Raw genomic sequence first — 15,488 nt, forward strand, 5'->3', positions numbered from 1 at the left:
TTCCTAACATAAAGTGGTTATAGCTTTATTGAATTGATAAGCATAAATTAAGCAGATTTGTCTGGAAACAAAGGAAGAAATACACTTTACAAACACAGCTCATTCTGTCTCATCCATTTCTCTTTTGGTTTCCATTCCTTCTGGAAAGACATAAACGTGTCTTGTACATAAATATCCGCTGTTTGATTTCAATGTAGCCTATATGAATGATGTATTTCAATGTGACGATCCGCGCGCTCGTTCCCCTTCAAGCAGGGGCTTGGTGGTCGAGAGGAAGGAGGGGAGAGTGAGGGGAGGAAATCCATTCCACTCAGGCGTGTACTTAAGAGTGGTTAGGACTTGTTGATAGGGAGGATTTGTTGATCTGTGGTTTATAGACGGACTGAAGCGTTTTCTTTTCACTGAGAGTGGGGAAAATGAACGCTCCTCTCTGTAACCGCCTTTATAAAACCGATCGTCATACATGCATCTCTCAGCACACCGTGGGCTCTGTATGAGAAGTGCCATCTTCTTCTAATCGCCGTGTGGGGCTCTTAAGTTTGTATATGTGTATGCTTCTGGTCACACAATGCAGACGTCACCTCCAACGGATCCAGATCAGTTTTGGTGATGTGTGTTTTTCTTCCTCCCTGACTCATGTCGCGCGCAGCAGCTGGCTTTTTAATGTGAAATTCAGTGATACAACAACATCTTTTGAGGTTTTTAGAATACAAGTTTGCGTAAAAATCGTCCTGCCGTATACGCTCCTTCGGGTGCATATTTCTCCACATCTCAAAATGTGACACTGTTGATCAGTCGCCGTCGCGGATTTTTTGGTCACTGACAACTTGGAGTTCGCTTTGCCCGGGCTGCCCTGCCTTCACTCGAGTGCTGATCTTCGTAGGAGGCGACTGTGTTTGCTTGATTTTGCTGGAGGCACACATGCACGGGCGTCCCCACCGCTTCACCCAAACAGCGACTGCTGACAGAGAACCCCTCGTCTGGAAGGAGGAGGTGGAGGTGGAGAAAACGGAGGGAGAAAGCAAGAGAGTGTGGGTGAATGTGCTGTGCGGACGCTGCTGCTGCAGCCGGTTATTGGACATTTAAGGGAGGCGATGCTGCTGAACATGTCACAGCCGATGAACTAAAACCATCACTGTGCAGGTATGAAAAATCCTCTCAGATCGCCGTGCGCGTGAGTTTGGCATATAGCCTCTTTATCAAGACTGCATGTATGGAATTACGCATGAACTGATCTCATTTCCAACCATGTCCAAGAATTTTCCGACTGACGATGATGACAGCTGTTCCGAAATCGCAGTTATCATGTAGTGTTTGGAATATAAAGAAACCCATCTCCTGAAAAATTCGTATTCTTGACATTTGACATCACGGAACGGACCGCTCGGCCGCCGCCATGGGACTGTGACCCGGGCTGCGAGCTCCGAGAAGCGGCTGTTTGTGTAGTCTGTGCTCCGTGTGCAGACTGGACCTGAGCAGTTGTGACATTTTGAGCCATGGCTGCTGCTATCGCGAGTGGGCTGATCAGGCAGAAGAGACAGGCACGGGAGCAGCATTTGGACCGGCCCGCGACCAACCGACGGAGGAAGAGCCCCAACAAGAACAAGGGGCTCTGCAATGGAAACCTGGTCGACATCTTCTCTAAAGTGCGCATCTTCGGCCTCAGGAAGCGGAGACTACGGAGACAAGGTGTGGGAACTTTGGTGTGCAAGGTGCCTGTTTTGTGCATACAACAAAATACTGCTTGATAGCTCTAATAAAGCCACTAACAGTCATTATTACATCACTACCATGTGGTTAAAGTACACAAACAGAATTAATCATACTCAGTTATTTCTGAGTAGAATTGCCAAAAGTGTGCTTCCGTTGGTAAAAAAAAAAGTTATATTCAGTGGGATAAAGCTGTACTAGTTTGTGCAGTATCCACCTTTTGCTTCAAAATGACCCAACCTACTTCTCATTTCTATGTATCTCCTCTCAGCTCACAGGCTCAGGACAAGTTGTGCCTCATGGTTTTGACAGGTCCAGCGAGCTGTCACCTGGCTGGTTCTGAACACACAGGCCTCTGAACGTTATAAAGCTAACGTGCAGTATGTGCTGATTTTCTATATATGATTGTCTATGCTGTATGAATAAATAAACTTGCCTTCCTACATAAACACGACACAAAAAGGTAATTTCTCCCAATGGAGAATGGAGGTTACGCCTTTCAGACCTAATCTTTTCATGCATAATTTGTTCACGCCACTTCCTTAGCAGTGGCCTCTTCTTGCTCAAGCTGAGATTCCGATCCACTTATGAAAATGTCATGTGCATTTTTTTTTTCCTTTTAATATGGCAACCTGGGAGCGTTAAAGAGCACTGTCAACACTCATTACTCTGCTGGAACCAGTGCCAACTGTGAGGATGATATTTCTTGCAAAAATGAATTAGGTTAATTCATTTAGGAAATAAATGAGTCTGATTGTTTCCCCTTGTAAGGGAGTGATGGAAGGCGGCTGAATAGCATGTGTTCCTCTTGGAATCCTCAGGTATCAAACCTGTTGCACCAGAAAAGAAAAATCTCCATGTAATGATAATTTAACAGCAAACTTGCATTTTAAACAGTTTTTTTTTTTTTTGTCTTTACGAGCACATAGAATCAGGTTTAGTCTTTCATCTTGTCCACCAAGAGCCATTTTGACAGCTGATTGTCTCTTTCATTTGCACAAAGCTGTCAGTGCAAGTGTCCCCTTCACAAGCCCTTGGTCATTACACGGATTTAAATGGCTTTAAATTTACCGGTTTTACAGTGTATGGTGTGAAATAAAACCACATCTGGACATTAGAATGGCAGATTATAATCATCTATCCTCCAGGCTGCCGTGTGCACGTTTTAGGATAAATGTGATGTGTGTGTGTGTGTGTGTCTGTGTATGTGTGTGTGTGTCTAACAGTCTGTCCTTCTCTGTCACCTCGATATTGACTTGTGGCGTTTTTATCTTTTTTTTCCATTTGAACATCAGTCGTGTCCAGTTTTCTCCGAAATAGAAGAATCAATTCTTCCCATTTCTACACATTGTGTTGACATTTCGAGCCTGTAAACATCTGGTAAAATGACATCTGGCAACCCTCTAGTGACCTCCCAGTATCACACCCCCAACGGCCATTTTACAGAGCAACCTGGAACCCTCAGAATAAAGATGATAGTGCCAACATCGGGGCTCTGTGAACTGTTTCGAGAGGCTTCACAAAGCACGACCCCGCTGCCTTCAAGAGGAGAGACACTCCCATAAAAAAATGAAAGGGAAGTTAAGGGGAAAGCTGCTGACTTTGTCCTCCTTCTTTGAGGCGTTATTCAGAAACAATCTGTGTTCTCTTGTTTTATTTGTGATGAGAAGCCTGATGGGAATATACTTCATTAATTTCAGCCTCACTTGAGAGTTAGGAGAAGCATTATCCCCGCACACCACTCTTACACACTTTCCTTCTTTCTCAACATTATCACAAGAGCACACAGCGTAGGAAGACTAATGGCTTGTTTGGTGTGCTTAATTTAATATCAGCCCCCCCCCCCCCCCCAGAAGGACTTCTTTTTTTCTCTTTACATGTATTAGTTGAGTGAATAAATGCACCACTGATCATATTGCTGAGATAACAACAGGCAAACACATACAGCCGCCTTTTATTTCCCAGGTGAGACGGAGACATCGGGTTTCCCCCCTGACAGCTGAGCCTGCAGAGAACAGAGCAGCTTTCTAACCATGGCAGCTGTGATTATAAATTGAAGCCGCATTCAGATTCCCACAGAGATCTGTCAGGACGATGGAGAGGAGGTGTCTGAAATGTACTCTACATCAGTATTCCCTTTGGCTTTGAGTATTGATCTTGTGAGCAAGACACTAGATTAGCTATTTTTATGGGCTGTATTGATTAGCGCTGACATGGATTGTGTTTTGGAGGCAGATTGTGGTGAAGAAAAATTGTATTTAAAAAAAAAAAAAAAAAAAAAAGTCAGTCATCCACATCTTCATTCTATCTTCTTCTCAAAAGCCTCTGGGTTGAAATTGTAAAAAAAAAAAAATGTTTACATGAAATGTGAGAGTCTCCTTCGTGCATCCAAATAAATCTATTAACTGAACCATTCACAGCTGTTAGACAACCTAGAAAAGTAACAGCTCATTTTTGCTGTTGACTGTTTCTCGAGATTGTTTTAGAGCACGGCCAATCACATTTTAAGTGACCATCTGCACTTATTGGATATTATTACCAGCGTAGAGCAGGCCTGAGGAGTCTGGAGAGACTACTGATTTCGAGCGAGTCAAAATGAGAGGATGAAGCAGAAGCACACTCATCTGAAAGGGAATGATTTTTATTGATCACTGTAAGGGTTTGCTCTTCATAACAAAGTCATTAGTTAGCTTTCAATTACAATGTCTCTGAGAGTTCTTAAAGTTCTGAAGTCAATGCTAAGTTATGACCCTTTAATCAAAGCTATTGTTTTATTGCAGATTTAAACTTCTACTGTTGGCGCTCTGTACTAACCGGCTTAACCCTCACTTCATGTCCAAACCCAAAATAGACGACCACGTTCACCATCTATCACCTGTAGCTCCCCCTAATTATGATTATTTCCTCAATACTTGCTGGGTGTAAGAAAAAGTTGCTGTGTGACTTCTTTGGATTACTTCATGAAAGTATTCTTTTTAGGTTTTTTTTTTTTTTTTTTCGATTTTTATTTTTGGGCGTTTTATAGCCTTTATTATGGTGGAGGACAGTGGATAGAGAGACATGCGGGAAGGATCGCCACAGGCCGGACGCGAACCTGGGGACTGAGCCTCAATGCATGGGGACGCGTGCAGTGCCACTGCGCTGTTCTTAACACACATATGCGATCATAACCATGCCCAATTTAAACCAAGAAACCAAGCTGCTCACAGCTAATGTTTGTTTGCCTTTTAGTCGGGTGTTTCTGTCAGTTAAAAGTTAGATACATGATGTTTCCTATGATTACATCGCAGAATTGATGACTTCAGAAATATCTAATTTAATCAAGCGTCATTGAAAACACATTTCAGGAAAGTACACGAGGTAGATGGCTTGGCGTGTTGATGAGTCTGTTTCTGTTTCTTCCAGTTAAAAGGAAGAATGATAACTTTTCTTATGTTCGATTTGCAGAATACCTGATCGTATTCATAATGTTTTTGTCAAACTCACACATATAGATTTATGTATATTCAAGCCTAACCTCGCCCAGTTTGAAATAGAATAGAACAGAGGTTTATTTATAAATCAGATTTCACAGGTAAGCTTAACGGGCTTTACATTGAAGATTAAGCCCCCCCCCCCAAACAATCAACAATCAAACTAAACAGTTCAAAAAAAAAAAAAAACTCTTTCACATACTCACATACACAAAGACTACTTATTTGTGTGTTTGAGAGAATAGATAACTTTGATTTCATCGTTGGAATGACCAACAGACCTTCACATAATGACCTGAGATCTCCTGGTAGGGTTGTAGTCTGTGAGAAGGTCAGATACACACTTAGGAGTGCTGTATGGACTAATAAGAGGATTCTGAAGGTGATTCTGTGTTGACTGGAAACCCACTCAGTCATGACTAATGGCAGACACCGATGAGTACGGTTCAGCTCGGGGTGCCTGCACTTTGAAATGTGTTTGACTTTTTTCTTTGATTGGACAGCAGAACATTATACTCATTATCCTATTATTTTCTATCCAGTAGTATTGCCAGGTGCTTCCTCATTGGTAGGTTGAGTTTCATCTCTTCAAATGTATATCTTAATATTAAGTCATATTTTGCATCTCTATGTGAAGTTGAAAGTAAACTTGATTGAAACTAAAATGACAGTGATTAGAATTTGGTTAAAACTGGTTTCCAATTCTTGGTACATAATGTTTGTAGCTAAGACTCTCTGAACGTGGTTAGAGGGATTACTGTATTTGGGGCTTTCATTGCCTCACAAGCTATCTTTGAGACCGATTTTTCATGAAAACAAAACAAACATACATGATGCACAGATGTGGTTTCCTGTCCTCGTCAAACGATTCATGCATTTCAAAAGCAGACGCAGAGCCGGTGATCACACTGATTTTATTTAGGGATTAGATTTAAGTTGTAAATCCTATTACGCGCCGGCCCAGTAAAGTGAGCTGGAGGCAAAGCCAGCTGGGGCTGTCCCATAATCTGGCTGCTCTGGCTCTTATTATCTCACCAGATTAGATCCATAGATCATTAGATCGTATTACAAAGATCAGGTGGCTAGATTAGCTTACATGATCTAGAAAGCCATTTGAGATAATGCTTTCCTGCGCTGCGGCTGTTTATTCAAAAACATGTTGACAGGAAGCAGTGGTGCGTCATCAGTCCTTTCACAGCTGTCCATATTGGATGAGTTATTGTTGAGATGTCAGAGATGTTGTTGATATAAGAGAAACTGCAAAGGAGGGGGAGGCGGGGCAGTGAGGATCTACTTTTCCATGACAACAGAAGCTGCAGAGAAGGGTTTTTTTTTTTCCTTTGCCGGCTGGAAAAGCCCTTCTTTTATTCTAGAACGATCCAAAGTGGGTCAGGCAGGGCAGGGTTGACAGCAGCCTACTACTGCAGCTGTACCCCTGTGTGTGTATATGTGTGTTTGCGTGTGTGTGTATGCGTGCACAATTGTTAGTGTGTTCTTATTCAGTGCTGTTTGCTTTGCACTGAGCAGTTTCTTTGCACGTACACACACGGACACAGGAATGACACGACAGAAACTAAGACAGGAAAGGAGCGGTGGAGCTGCAGGGAGCCCACTATAGAAAAGAAACAAGGAAGAAAAACAGCAATAACAACCTTTGTGTGACAGTTTGATTTATATGCAGAGAGGACTTCTGCTGCACAACAACATGATTTCAGATCTTACGCATCTGATGCTTGTTTTCTTTTTTTTGGCCCTTTTTTAAGGAAACCCCCCTGTTGCTGCCAAAACCCAACTCTGTTTCCCTAGGGGAAAAAAATAAGAAATTTAGTAACATATTTTGCGTCTGTTGTAAAAAGTAATACCAGTGAGGCTGGGGTGAGTCTAAACTGCAGTACAGGCTGAGTGTTCCAGGGGCGATAAACAGCATCGCTTATTATGAGAGAGAACATTCAGACACACAAAGAAAGACAGAAAGACGGTGAGCTACAAAAGAATAAGGACAAAATGAATCAAGGACCCTCTCGACTTGAGGGACTCAACTAAGACTATATATCTCAAAGCCGTCTTGAATTTTTAAGAATCAAGCTTCTGAGAACTGAAAATGCTCCGTCAGTCCAACCTCACTTCTTGTCTTTGCACCCAAGATCACTATCCTCCCGTTCTCATATTAGCTGAGTCATGTTTTTTTTTTTTTAGAAGATCACTTTCTTGCTATTGTTATCTTTCATCTTATTAGGATGTGTCAAATACAAAACATATCACAACTAAAGAAATATGAGTGTCAATGAAGAGATTTGGTAATGTATCAAAAAAAAATGTTTCAGTGCAGAGACCTTCATCCGATGATTTATAAAAAATTAAATCACCCACGTGAACCAGTCAGGATGCAGACACATCTGTGAAATACTTTAAAATCCGGGTAGAAGTAAGTGGTAACAATGTGGAGGAGAGAACTCCCATGATTCCCTGCCAGCCTCGACATCATCTTTTGTTACTGTAGTTTTAAATGAGAGCCACCTGGTGGAGGAATCTACAAACTGTATCGTTAACAGAAACACATCTTGAAGAAAATCAGAAATATGTCCTTTAGACTCTGCTGGTTCGAAAAAGAAATGAAGAAAAGAAAAGCTCCAAGTGTCTTATAACAAATAATCATAGTGGCCTTTCGTTCTAGTGGCCAGCAGGGGGCATCTCCACTTTTTCATGGTTCATTTATGACTTCAGTAATGAGCGCAAAATCTCATTCTCTAGTGTCAAATCTTAGATAGCATGTTATTTTTTTTAATTAAGGTCCAATTTTGAGTAAAATGAAGGACAACAGAGGTGGGGATTTAGGGCGTGGCTGCCTGTTGTTGACAAGCTGCTCGTAGGAGGACTGCAGAGCGTACCACTTTCCAAATACCCCCCCTCGACAAACACAAAATGTCCCCCCCCATAATGCCTAGCCTGACTCTTTAAACCCACCAAATACAATGTTTGTTAAACCAACTGGCCAACGTGTATTTTACACAACCTGCGGATGCAAAGGATATAAAGCTTTTCAAAGAAATGCCTTTATACTGTAACTTTTGTACAGGGACTACAACATGAGAAAAGTAATAAATAATTACCGTACATAGAGAACATTTTATTCATTGCACATGAGTAAGTTTAACCTTCAGCATGAGTTGCTTTAATAAGTTGCCAAACCCATTATGTCACTCTGATGTATGCGCTAGCATACATGAATGTGTGATGGGAAATTGTCGCTTATAAATAACACACTAGATTCCAGGACTGAAATTCAAGTTGTTTTCAATCAAACTTTCTTAGTCAACCATGAATTACTGAAACATTTTGTTGCTATAATTCAGATTATTTGAGCATGTTCTCCACTTTAAGTCCAATTTGACAAATTGTCTCCAATGCCATAGATTTCATCCTGCGTCATTTGCTTTTCTGAATTACAAACTCTTCAAACAAGCAGGAGACGTGAGTGTGTGTGTGTGTGTGTGTGATATACTGGCTGTCTCGCCCCAGGGATCAGCCAACATCACATGATTTATAGCATGATGGTGGAGCCAAGTTCACCTCCAAACACACAAACACAAAGAGGGAGTAGTCACACAGCCAACAACCAGTTTTAATTATTACAGATTGCCCCCCACGGATCTGTCTTCAGAATCAATCTCTCACAGCCGCATATTGTTTAAATGCTGCTGATCAAAGTCATTAATCGATCGCAGGTTAGCAAACCTCAGGTGTCCGCACAACAGTATTTCCCCCGGGGAATCATGTAGTCATTAAATATTCATGTGAAATGGTGTGTAACGCTGGTGTTTGTGTGCAGGGGTGTTTTTTTCTTGCTCCTGCATTCCTGTGCTGGATGAAACCCACCAAACTTTATGTCCCTAGATTGCAGAAATGTTTTATCAGTCGTGAGGTTTATTTCTATGGTGTCTGATTCACAGCTCATCGTGTGTTTTGGATTATTTATTTAATATGAATTTAGCCACTGTTAAGGTACCATATTTTCCATTATAGTGGCTGACAGAGTAATAATCAGTTGAAGTTGAAGGTAGCACAAAAAAAGGTCGTAATAAATTGAAAGTCTTGTTTTCCCCCCAGCTCTGGCATGTCCTGTGTCTGATGAAGCACAAAAACATTAAGAAGACGGATCAATTTGTTTGAACTAGTGGTGTCGCAAAGAAGAAGGTTTAGTCTCGATGTATGTCCCAAATGTTTTCTTTAATCCCATCTAGCAAAGGATAATCAGCCAGTGGTATAAAAAAGTGACATGCAAGTCACTTGCATATTAAGTACACCTTTAAATGGACCTTCAGTATTTGCACATTGTCACTTTAAGTCTGCTGCTTGACTTCAGAGAGCAAGGAGTAAGGATTACCATATTATGAAATTAACAATACAGGGGGCGCCAGATAGGCTGCCGGTTAGGTTTTGCCACCACACCTTCAATAATAAGAATAACAATTCTGAAGTCTGAAGCAGATCTGTCTTCACTTAGATTTTTTTGGCTTGATATGTTGAGCGCTATAATTGTCACCATCGTGATAGCATACTAAGTTCATAGTAGAGGTACTCTGTCAGAGAGATTCTGCCCTAGGCACCTTTTCATTGCTAGCGTGAGGCAACAAAGCGGCTCTGCAGAATACCATTGTAGCTTGGACATATTGCTCCGCTACACCAGCAAAGAGGCATTTTCTCCTCTTTTTCAGGCTGCAGGTAAAATATCTCAGAGCCACCGAATGCCATCCCCCCACAGAACAGTCAATTCAGAGGAGACTGCGTTGAGCTGTGCACCAGCGGGAGGAAATAAAAAAAAAAGCTTCTGGTGCCCTCGGCAAGACCTCTCGAGTCCTCCTCTGTGGACATGCTGGCTCTCTCACTCTCCTCTCTTTGTCTCCCTCTGACAACCACACAGACACCCACACCCACACACACACACACACACACACACACACACACACACACTGAAGCTTGCGAGGATCACGGTTATAAGCCCACGTAAAGTTGATCGTTCACCTCCCCAGGGCTTTCTTAGGATGAAATCGGGTGTGATGGCTGTCTCTACAATAAGAATGTTGATGGTGTGGGACCCCAGTGGTCATCCAGGCACACACAGGTACACACATACAGTATATAGCTGCTGAAATATTTTCACTTGGCTGGAGCACGAGTGATATCTTTCTGGTGACATCCCAATATGCAGAAATGTCTAGAATTCTTAAAATGTGTCCTTGTACAGCTTTCTATTTCTTACTTTTTTTCCCCACTTTCTTTATATGTTCTTCCAAACTAACAAAAACAACACAATACAAGATACTGTAAGCTGCAGTGTCTCTCAAATCCAGCCGCAGCAGTGACTTATTTACCGTAGATTTATGTGGCTAATTCCCCTTTGGGGTCAGCTAAAAGGGGACAGGGCTTAGATGCTTTTACATCCTGCACACTGAATACCCAGAGAGGGTGCTGTTGGGTTCATTATTGGAGTCAGGCAACCACAGATTAATTCTGCAGCCTATAATTGGATGGCCTATCTCTGAGCGGGGCAGGGCTTATGTGTCCGTGAAGTTGGTTTTGGGATTTGCTTGTGAAAACACAACAGGAGTCACCAAGTAGTAAAATAGTTCTGTGTGGTGTTTCGTGGTGTCATCGTTCAGAAAAACAACATTCCGCCTTTAAAAATGATTTTGTCTCATCTTATCAGCGTGTTGCCGACTGCTAATGTTTCTCTCTTCTTTCTCTTTCCCTCCTGCAGATCCCCAGCTCAAGGGTATAGTGACCAGGTTATATTGCAGGCAGGGATACTACTTGCAAATGAACCCCGATGGCTCTCTTGATGGGACCAAGGATGACAGCAGTAATTCCTGTGAGTAACTTGACAGTGTCTGTTGCCACTTTAGATCAAATATTTGACAGGTGTCTGGAAACATTTGACGAACTGCTTTTGGAATTAAAATGCACTTTTAGTACAGAAGAAACTAGAACAGGTCACAGACTGTATGTAAGTTGAAGATATTGATTCAGGTTTTAAAAGGGATGCCTAGGCCAGAGTGTCCAATGCAAGGGGGGTATTTCTACAGGCTTGCTACGGTGGCTTGGGCCCACCTTGGAATCTGACTGGCCACCCCAGGTCCCACCCCAATCCTAATCTTTGACTGGCTTTTTGCCTTCTCAGAGGCAGGACCTTAATTCAAATCAACTGGTTTCCACTAGTTGCAGTATGCTGCTTGTAAACAGATAGACTATGTCAATGCCATACCCTGTGTGATCACACTCACTTCATGCCATCCCTGCAGAAGTCAGTGCCCCAGGTGGGCCACCCGATGTCTGGGATATACCCTTGGTCTAAAGCCTGCTTTGAGTCTGACGACCATCTGGGGGAGATGCCAGTGCTTAAAATAATACTGATTATATCGATCCAGGGGATAATAGCCCTACTTCTCTGTCAATCATTGTTTTCCTAATACGTTTATGGTCTCAATCCCCAGCTTCAAGTCTTCTGCGATACAGCATGACTTTCATTTTGTAAATGATGGTCCCATCTCAGCGTAGAAAAGGTGTGAAAGCAGGGCATAAGTAAAGGTGTGGTTTCCGGTGATATTCTGATTGCTACTACAGTGTCTTGTAAACCAGGACAGAGACACAACCATTTTTATTAAACGTCTCATCCAATTATCATCATTTCTGGTTCCAAAAATCCAGGATGGCATCCGGTGATGCCAAAAAAAGGCACTCTTAAGCCTTTAGAGGAGAGGTTTGCAAAACAATATTTGACGATACAATGGCTACATTCTCTTCTACACAGTCATTGGAGCTGGTATAGTTTTCCTGTGGACTCATATTGTTTTAGGAAAGTGCCTTGCTCATGTCCTGGTCTAGACTTTACCCCAAGGTAAATAATTTAGCAGTCTGTCTGTCTGTCTGTCTGGTTCCTTTCACCTTCAGGCCAATACCTTACCTTCATTTTCAGCCTTTGGAGCACAAAATTCCTCTTACAGCTTTATCTTCCTCTCTGGCAGGGAAAGTGGACCAAGAAACACTAGGCTTAACAGGAAGAAAAGGGTATTATTAGCTTGTTCTGGCACTGCTCCTCTAGCGCTCCAGGCTAGGTGGTTAATTTGATTCCAGTGCTTGGTGCTAACTCTATCCTGACACTCTGCATCGTGTCACTTACTCCTGTCGTCATGACAAGATGTGGCAACATTTGGTCCAATAGGCCGAAGGGGCTTATTGGAACACAAGGAAATACATTGAGTATAGGTGCACAATGATGTATCATATCATTAAATCTGTAAGACAAAATTAAGTGTTGGGACAGAGTGCCAAACAATTTGCTGAATTTCTTCTTCTTCTTTTTTTAATTGGCCAAAAGCCATCAAGAAAAGCCAGAATGACATATTGGTTCTCTCAACCTTCCCCGTGGCTCCAAACCTGCCAATACCAATTACTTACAGGGTCATCTGAGGCCATTTTGTGCCTTTAAGTCTCCAATATACACACACTTAATGTTACAGGCAGACCTGTTGTTTCTCACCAGTACAAACAATAGCCATTACCTGCTAGGCCTAAGGAGTCAGCTACAACAACAAAAGGGACTATTAAATCTGCTATGGGCCACTGACAGCCTCAATTACAGCTGCTTCTCAGGTAGCGCTGTGTGGCCATGGCTATGCGAGGCTATGGTCATGTTCACCATCCATACTGTGGTTCATTTTCAGAGATTACCAACAGCTAGCTATTGCATTAACGTCGCTAAGTGAAGCGTTACAAATTGACAGCTTACATTTAGATGATGAATTATGTACTGTAGGAGATTATTGATTTAGCTTTTTTGCAATATATTTAATGCCCAACTAATTGTTGGTTCTATCTATGGTTATTTGGTTTGGTAATATTTTTTGTGTATGTGTGTGTTTGCCTTCCTTAATGTGTTTTCCAGCTTTGTTCAACCTTATTCCTGTGGGCCTCAGAGTTGTCGCCATTCAGTCCGTGAAGACAGGGTTATACATCGCCATGAACGGGGAGGGCCTGGTGTACACATCAGTAAGCGCCTCCAATTTCTTCTCTTCATGCTGCCTAAATATCTGAAATGTCTTGAAAATGTTCGTCAAAATGTTAAGTGCTAACAAAAAGCAAAAGAGCACACATGCATAATACATAGTTTATTCTAATTTTAAAACAATGGTACTTATGAATAGAGAGATTCAGATATAGATGAAGACAAACATCAATTTTTAATTACACACATGACACCATTACCAATAAGGGATTCTGAACAGACCTCTGATATTTACCACATTTTCACCAGGATAATAAGCAGAAATTCTTGCATGCATGTTCAAATTCTCAGGGTTAAATCCCCCATGTGTTTCCTCTCCACACATACAAACCATTTACACCCAATGAAATAATTCAGCAGGAACACATATTCTGCCGTCTATGCCCGGCTCTGCTTTCATGCTGTTTTCCTACCAAGTATAAATGTTTATTCCTGGGAATTACTGTGTTGCTGTGAGACACATGTTTAGTAATGTAAACAAAAGTAAAGTAAATGAGATGCAGACCAAGCTTCTGAGGAATGTCCAGCTTCTTCTTTTTTTTTAAATCAACTCCTGTATTGAGCTCCTCTCATCATAAAATGGCACTCATCCGGCACAGATACAGCCTTTAGTTTCTCTCCTCCACTCCAACCTTCCTCTTTCATTTAGATCAATCAGCGGGAGGAACACTGGGGGAAGTGCTCCTCTTCCCTGACATGGGTATCCATCAGACTCACTGTCTCTCCTCCTCTGCTGTCCTCAGGTTGCTAATCCTCAGAACTTGGAGCACAAATTGCCATCTTTTTCTTCATTCATTACCTCCGAGGTTTAGGGGGTCTTCTTCTCTTACTGTACATTGTGCCCATATTCAGCTGGAGTTCTCTAATACATAACCACCGCTTGATTTAAGCCATGGGATGAAAATCCACTTTGGGAGGATTGACCCAGGAGCCTATGGATTTTGTCAAGGGAGTGCACTGCAGGGATTATGAATTAATATATTCTATGGGCATAAAATGCTGCTTATCACAAAAAAACAACCGAATTTGTGAAAATTGTTGATTGCATACAATGGTTTTCCCTTGCAGACACAAACAGCGTCTAAATGAATGATAAGAAATATTTTTATAATTGAACTGATCATTCCAGTGTGATCATTTAATATGTAAGAAAAAACTAATTGAGATGTTCCAACAGATATCCCATTCACAACATGACATCAAAATAGACAAAGAACGAACAATAATAATAATTTAAAAAAAAGGTGACAGATGAGAAAATAAAGAAAATGTGAAAATTCATGGACAGAAACAGAAAAAGAATATACATAAATAAAATCAGAAGATGTGGCCAGTAACACACTGAAATGCAAGGAAAGCTACAAACCACCTGTGACATAGCTCAAAAATTTCCCAACATAAATCTGGCCTCTGATCAGACCGGTAGCTTAGTTTAGAACTATGGGGATGGCTCATCGTCCAGGGTGACCTTGGAAACCCTTGACCATCAACTCACATTCAAACCTTCATATCTCCCTTTTTGGCAGCATACCTTTTAACAGCCAGTGAGTTTCTCTTAAAACCTGTCTCAGAAGTATTTTCGTTGTGTCCCCTCGCCGATGATGGACATGTGCTTGGTCATAAATGCTGGAAATTGGGCCTTGTTGAGCCTGGTCGGTGCAATATTTTCCTTTTGCACCATTTGCCCTGCTTTCCTCTTCACACAGCTCTCCTTGCTCAATTTGCAGCTTGTTTCTGTGCTAATGGAGGTTCTGATCAGACCTCAACTATCCAGCCACCCACTCACGGTTCTCTTCTTTTTTGCTCCTTAGTGTGAGAATTACTTTGGTAATGGCAGCCTTGTGAGAAGTTCCTCATCCTCCCCCTTCTTTTCTTTTCTGCCTATTCTCTCCTTCTCTGTACGAAAGCTACAAGCATTCTGCCCATTAGCACTCTGTTCCTTCGCTTGCTGGTATCAACCTTTTCTAACCATTAGGAGTACTGTGTTTGATTATGGTGCACTTACATTTCAGAAAGTACTTGAAGCTAGGATTAATACTGACATGTTGCTGTGGCTCAGAATATGTCTTTTAGAAGAAGTGTGCAGAAAACAACTTGTTTTTATCAGAGTAAAAAAAACCCACATTTTTCTCATATGGCCTCATTTCCCATAAAAAGGAGACTTTTTCTTAACTGGGATTCACTTGGTCAGTTCTTCTTTCCCTTTATTAAATTAATCACCAAGGTTTTTACTGGGATGACGT

At 41.7% G+C, this 15,488-nt stretch overlaps 1 protein-coding gene across 2 annotated transcripts in view; it reads left to right on the forward strand.

Moving 5' to 3' along the window:
* The window catches only part of fgf14 (fibroblast growth factor 14), a 102,010-nt gene that overhangs the window by 59,823 nt on the left and 26,699 nt on the right, over positions 1-15,488 (forward strand). The window contains exons 1-3 of one of the 2 annotated variants that reach the window (XM_079357230.1): positions 274-1,689; positions 10,942-11,052; positions 13,126-13,229. In XM_079357230.1, coding sequence (XP_079213356.1) covers positions 1,497-1,689; positions 10,942-11,052; positions 13,126-13,229 — 408 coding nt within the window. In that variant the 5' untranslated portion in view covers positions 274-1,496. Of the gene's footprint in view, positions 1-273; positions 1,690-10,941; positions 11,053-13,125; positions 13,230-15,488 lie in introns of those variants that run through there. The other variant, XM_079357229.1, reaches the window with a different exon arrangement.

This window comes from Symphodus melops (genome assembly GCF_947650265.1).
Source record: "Symphodus melops genome assembly, chromosome: 12".
NCBI lineage: Eukaryota > Metazoa > Chordata > Actinopteri > Labriformes > Labridae > Symphodus > Symphodus melops.